Source organism: Harpia harpyja, chromosome 8, assembly GCF_026419915.1.
Source record: "Harpia harpyja isolate bHarHar1 chromosome 8, bHarHar1 primary haplotype, whole genome shotgun sequence".
NCBI lineage: Eukaryota > Metazoa > Chordata > Aves > Accipitriformes > Accipitridae > Harpia > Harpia harpyja.
This window is the reverse complement of record NC_068947.1, coordinates 8,468,234-8,475,179: the sequence shown is the minus strand read 5'-3', so window position 1 is coordinate 8,475,179 and position 6,946 is coordinate 8,468,234. Positions and strand designations below refer to the sequence as shown.

General features: G+C 41.8%; 1 protein-coding gene across 2 annotated transcripts in view; it reads right to left on the bottom strand.

Moving 5' to 3' along the window:
- Positions 1–2,886: 2,886 nt before the first annotated feature.
- Positions 2,887–6,946, bottom strand: part of OTC (ornithine transcarbamylase) — a 31,631-nt gene continuing 27,571 nt past the window's right edge. For both annotated transcript variants that reach the window (XM_052794790.1, XM_052794791.1), the window contains 2 exons: positions 5,774–5,911; positions 2,887–3,742 (listed from right to left, as the gene is read on the bottom strand). In XM_052794790.1, the coding sequence (XP_052650750.1) occupies positions 3,683–3,742; positions 5,774–5,911 (198 nt within the window). In that variant the 3' untranslated portion in view covers positions 2,887–3,682. The remainder of the gene's footprint in view (positions 3,743–5,773; positions 5,912–6,946) is intronic.

Genomic DNA, 6,946 nt, shown 5'->3' with positions numbered 1-6,946 from the left:
TAATCATAGAATCACAGAATAGAACCATAGAATTGTTTAGGTTGGAAAAGACCTTTAAGATCATCAAGTCCAACCATAAACTTAACACTGCCAAGTTCACCACTAAACCACGTCCCTAAGCACCACATCTACACGTCTTTTAAATACCTCCAGGGATGGTGACTCAACCACTTCCCTGGGGAGCTTGTTCCAATGCTTAACAACCCTTTCCGTGAAGAGATTTTTCCTAATATCCAATGTAAACCTCCCCTGGCGCAACTTGAAGGCTGTTTCCTCTTGTCCTGTCGCTTGTTACTTGGAAGAAGAGACGGACCCCCGCCTCGCTACAACCTCCTTTCAGGTAGTTGTAGAGAGCGATACGGTCTCCCCTCAACCTCCTTTTCTCCAGGCTGAACAACCCCAGTTCCCTCAGCCGCTCCTCATAAGACTTGCTCTCCAGACCATTCACCAGTTTGGTTGCCCTTCTTTGGACACACTCCAGCACCTCAATGTCTTTCTTGTAGTGAGGGGCCCAAAACTGAACACAGCACTCGAGGTGCGGCCTCACCAGTGCCGAGTACAGGGGAACAACCACCTCCCTGCTCCTGCTGGCCACACTATTTCTGATACAGGCCAGGATGCCGTTGGCCTTCTTGGCCACCTGGGCACACTGCTGGCTCGTATTCAGCCGGCTGTCAACCAGCACACCCAGGTCTTTTTCCATGAGACGGCTTTCCAGCCACCCTTCCCCAAGCCTGTAGCGCTGCATGGGGTTGCCGTGACCCAAGTGCAGGACCCGGCACTCGGCCTTGTTGAACCTCATACAATTGGCCTCGGCCCATGGATCCAGCCTGTCCAGATCCCTCTGTAGAGCCTTCCCACCCTCGAGCAGATCAACCCTCCCGTCCAGCTTGGTGTTGTCTGCAAACTTACTGAGGGTGCACTCGAGCCCCTCGTCCAGATCCTTGATAAAGATATTAAACAGAACTGGCCCCAAAACTGAGCCCTGGGGACACCACTTGTGACCGGCCGCCAGCTGGATTTAACTCCATTCACCACAAATCCTTGGGCCCGGCCATCCAGCCAGTTTTTTACCCAGGGAAGAGTACGCCCGTCCAAGCCATGAGCAGACAGCTTCTCCAGGAGAATGCTGTGGGAAACGGTGTCAAAGGCTTTACTAAAGTCCAGGCAAACAACATCCACAGCCTTTCCCTCATCCACTAAGCGGGTCACCTTGCCATAGAGGGAGATCAGGTTGGTCAAGCAGGACCTGCCTTTCATAAACCCACGCTGACTGGGCCTGATCACCCGGTTGTCCTGTACGTGCCGTGTGATGGCACTCAGGATGATCTGCTCCATAACCTTCCCCGGCACCGAGCTCAGGCTGACAGGCCTGTAGTTCCCCAGATCCTCCTTCTGGCCCTTCTTGTAGGTGGGCATCGCGTTTGCTAACTTCCAGTCAACTGGGACCTCCCCAGTTAGCCAGGACTGCTCATAAATGATGGAAAGTGGCTTGGTGAGCCCTTCCGCCAGTCTCCTCAGCACCCTGGGGTGGATCCCATCCAGTCCCACAGACATGTGTGTTTGTCTAAGTGGTGTAGCAGGTCACTAACCATTTCCCCTTGGATTATGGGGCTTCATTCTGCTCCTCGTCCCTGTCTCCCAGCTCAGGGGGCTGGGTACCCAGAGAACAAGTGGTCTTACTATTAAAGACTGAGGCAAAGAAGTCATTAAGTACCTCAGCCTTTTCCTCAGCCTTTGTCGCTATGTTTCGCCCCACATCCAATAAAGGATGGAGATTCTCCTTAGCCCTCCTTTTGTTGCTGATGATGTATTTATAGAAACGTTTTTTATTGTCTTTTATGACAGTAGCCAGATTAAGTTCTTTGAGAACTTTGGCCCTTCTAATTTTCTCCCTGCATAACCTCACAACATCCTTGTAGTCCTCCTGGGTTGCCTGCCGCTTCTTCCAAAGGTCATAAACTCTCTGTTTTTTCCTGAGTTCCAGTCAAAGCTCTCTGTTCAGTCAGGCCGGTCTTCTCCCCCGCCAGCTCATCTTTCAGCACATGGGGATGGCCGGCACCTGCGCCTTGAAGATTTCACTCTTGAAGAAATCAACACAATAAAACTGATACTAATGCATTTTTTTTTAATGAAAGGACTAGCAAAATGAGTTGTCTTACTCTCAGATAGCACTAAAATCAGGTTAGTAAGGATATCTACAATTCTAAGCACTTGAACAGCTCACTAGCTCCAAGAGGACCAACCGTACTTTTAAGTATCTTGCTGAACTGGAACCTAATTCACAAAGCAGGACCTAATACAACCAGAAATGTCCTGTATTACATGCATTTTCCTCCACATACTAAATTGGCAAGTAAAACATTGATTTCTAGCACATACCCTATTCCTCCAGCATTGATGCAGCTAGACCTCTGTTGAAGTGTAAATGATCACTGAATTATTGAAACCCTTGTAACGTAATGGAAAATGTTAATTTTAACAAGAGACACACAAATGCCTGCAAAAACAATAAATCAGTCATAAGTGGGTAGATAAACAAATGTATTTTTATTTTTGTTTCAGTGATCTGTGTGGCCGAGCAGTGAACTCCAATTTTGAAAGGAATTAAATAATGTTTTGCAGCTGGCCAGAAAATGGAAACCCATTTGCAGAATTTTTAAAAAATCACAGACATCGTTCCAGTATTACAGCAGGAAAAAAAAAATCAGATTCTTGAAACTAATTAGAAACAACAAAGGTGGTATTTTTTATTAGTACTCAAAGCTTTACCTGAAATATGAAACGCAGACATCCAGCCATCATAAAAACTACAAATGTCATGAATCTGTTTACTACTGAGATGGATTAGCTGAAACATACACCATGTTACAGTGCCAAGCAAAATGCAGCAAATTCTTTCCGCAAAGGAGCTGTATACAGTTCCATCATATGGTGCCCCTCATTTTTGCTTCATAAAAAAGAAGTAGAAAACTTGCTTCTCCAGCCAAAATTCTGTTTAGGGAGTGAAGGTTTAGGGGAGGTGAACAAAGAATGAACCAGTTCCTTCCAGGCGTCTGTCTCTGTACCATCCAACTCTGTGGAAGCTGCTCTGTTCCAATTCCACAGCAATATCCTCCCGTGCAAGCCCACAGGAATGTCACAGAAGATAATGCTCACAAGGTCTCCATATTTTTGGTGTCAAACAGGAGTGGAATTTGGAGGTTGGCTGGAGGGCAGAAAGGAGCCAGGGTGCCCAGGAAGTGCAGGCAACCAAGGCAAACTAAAGCACTGCTTCTCTGCGCACACTTCCTGAGATCAGCAATTAAATGGACAGGTTTAGGGAGAAGTTTATGTCTGTCATATTACACTATATGAACTCCAACACAGCTATGTGTAGACTGTGCTATGCCTACAATGCTGGTAGAGCCAATCATTAAAGTACAACCTTGGAACGTTTTCCGTGATGCTGATCACTAGAAAGCATAGCCAACTTGGAGCATCAAGATGAAAAGCAGCTTTTGCAATGGTGTTCATTGTCTTGAACATTTTCACGAATGTAATGCAATATTACATAGCTAACTATACAGTTTTATTAAAGAATCATTCATTGCCTGGATGCTTTCTGAAGAAGATCTATGTATTTGTGGACCAGAATATTCTGCCGATGAGGAATATTTTTCTCTTGGCAGGAATCCAAGCATCAAAATGTAGGCTTTTGTAGCTGTGGTGAGTAATCTGTCAGCAGGGAAACCATGACAGCCTAGAGGAGGAAGAAAAGAAAAAATCCAATCACATTGGAAACAGATACTCCATAAAAATAAATAAGGGGGAAATATTTTCCAGCTCTAAAGTCTTGTGTTGAAAATTATTGTCCTGACAAAAACCGCACACTTAGACTTATTTGCTAGAATTTCTGATGATGAATCAGGAAAGAGCTGAAAATCAGTTAGGATGTTCCGTATTGTAGCTGATGATAAGTTTTCTCAGTGCGGACAAAATATATTAATGGACAGCCTAGGAGAAATTCAGACAAAGCATTTAGATCAAATGCTGAGGCCTTTTTGGCATGTTATATTGTATCCTCAGCTACTGCTAGGAGATGCTGTAAGTACCCAACCAGCACATGGGCTTGCTTGTGGATTTCAGCAGAACTTCCATTAGCAGAAGTAAGAGCCATACTAGAATAAGGACTTTGAAATTTATCCCAGTTTAGCTATACTTTCTGTGGTAAAACATGGAAAATCCTCGCTGAGGTTAATAGTGTGTCATCTACCCCTCCTGCCCTCCCCTAGTACTCCAACAAACCTTAGGTATGGCTGTAAAATAAGAGTAAATGGGAATGTCAGCTAAATAAAACATGGTGTTGCAGCAGCTCTGCCGTCCTCCCCACACCTGTGTACATAACAAGTCCCATGCTTGCTTGGTTTTGACAAGGTATTACCTGTTTCACACTGTTGTGATTTCACGGCAATGTCTGACTGCAAATTGTTATTTTGGCCCAGAACTGGGTTTACAATGGTTCTCCAGGGGTTGTGGTCTTGTTGCCTGTCCTTCCTTTCCCTTCAGCACTGCTCAGTGTGACAGGTAGTCCCAGGCACACAGTGGGGACTGAACATACAGCGGTGCAGCCCCCCGCTGCTACCCATGTCGTAGCTGCACTCAGCACTGTTTGGAACTACAGCTGAGCAAATAATTTATTTTTCAGTTTGCTGTCTGAGCTGAAAGTGGTAGAAAATAATATATAAACAAGACCCATACATTCATTATTTCTATAGCTTGATAAAATACAAATATGACATTTTTCTTACCCCCAAAAAAATGTGCAGCTGGAACCCACAGTAAAGGGTTTATTTTCTTTGTAAAAAATAATATTTAGGGTGATTAGAAACATCGCAAAATAAAAATAAAATATATGAGCACTTTTTGGAATTTTAAGGCTAAAACTCTGAATTTAACACAAATTTGTTAATAATTTTGACAATCCAAAGTCTGAGGTTTTGGTAAATACAATATTCAACCACTTCTTCACCTGGAGCACATCTAGAGTTTGTCTGAGAGCTATGACAATGTCATTTTTGGGTTTGGTTTTTTTTTTTTTTACCTCAAAGTTTTCACTAGCTTTTGTCGACATGATGGTTCTAAAGCTGACAATAAATAACAGGCTACTGAGATCTGGCAGTAATTTTCTGAAATTCTAGGAATGCTGAGAGGGGAGTTATGGTTTATGTTAAGTGCCACGTGTCCTGTCATGGTTCCCATGGATCACACAGTATTACCCACACCATAACTTTTCAGGGTCCTTCAAAGCTTTGCTCTTGCAGCACTTTCTCAGGGAAAGTTCCCACTGGTGTCAGTGGCAGGTTTTCTTGAGAGAAAACTGCAGAATCTCTAGCTTTAAGTGTTTAGGAAATTGTAGTTTCTAAGACCAGTCCCTGGGACCTCAGCATTTAACATGTTTTAAAATTGAACAGCTGAGTTAATCATTAGAGTAAATCCATTGAATTAAATACCAAAAAATTACAGCTTACACTGTAGATTTCACTTAGTGATAAAAACTGGGTCAAGCAACAGCAGATTATCATCAAAATAGGTCACATTTGTGTCCAGAAGTATTTGTGCTACATATATATGTTGCCTACAGTCAAAATTGTGATGTGCTGTGGGGTGCATTTGAAACATATGTGTTAACATTTACTGTTTATTGAGGAACTAAGCTGAATCCAAGCCTGTAGTGTAAGGCAGAACAGAAGCCGACCCTAACCTCTAACTATTGTTATCTTCTTTTTGTTACCATAATTGTCCATTTTCTGTTTTCAGCCTCCTGGAAAACCAATGACTGTGGAGAATAAAACACTTCATCATCAACTTCTTCAGGTTTTCTGGGTAAACAATGTAAAAAAGTCCAGTTGGAAGCAGCAGATTTTGCAGTCTGTAGATCAAAAAGCATATAAAAATAAAGAAATATGTGAGGACATTAATAAAATCTTTAACTAGTAAAAAGGTTAACAAATTTTATATGAGCTCGCACTCTAGTTACTTGGATGATGAACTCAGAAGAATTCCACTGACTTCAAAAGAATTCCTCATCTGTGATTAAGATGGGAATATCCCCATTTATGTCAGTAAGAGTTCAGCGCTGACTTCACAAAAGTCAAATATTTACTCTGATTTCTCTGGCTTTAATAAGGGAATAAAAACCCCAGTGACTTAGTGGATCAATAAAATGCAATCTTTATTTGAATGCCATACAGTAATATAACACCATTGATAACTGCAACAAGAACATACTAAACCATGATTTAAAAGGCCATAGTTTTTTCTTTTGACATTGTCACTCATAATATATTGATCTAATACCAATGAACAATGAATTAAAGCATTTTAGGCCAGTTCAGAGACATACCCATCAATAGTATTTTGTGAACTTATGTTAAAATACAGTCAATTAAACCAGTAATTCTATCAGCAATGAAAATGTCCTTTTTATCTTGGACAATTAATAGTTTATGGCTTTGCATTTTTCTCTAACTGATTTTGTAATGATAAGCATTTAAACTAGATGATTTTAAAGACATATATTTCATGCTTTATTCATTGATGGATATACACAAAATTGCCCCAAATGCTGCCCAGGCATTAAGAGTTAATCTGTGAGCTACTCATTCGAAATAAAATATAAGGGATCATTTCTGGTAGCAAAGAGGAAACGCAAAGTTAGAAATAGTTTTTAGGTCATAAAGAAGTAAAAGGTTAGGCCTCCTGCACATGTTCTGGAGTTAGATCTCACTGGGAAGCTCTGAAAGAGGCCAAGCAACATGAAATGTATAAGATAACTTAAGCCTTGTTATCTTTGTGAGTTTTTCAAGCTGAAGGGAGGTTTGCATGTGGTTGTTCCATGGCCCCACTCAAAAAAATACCAAACCCATGCTTTGCTGATGTTGATTCTTATAAATACAAACTGTAA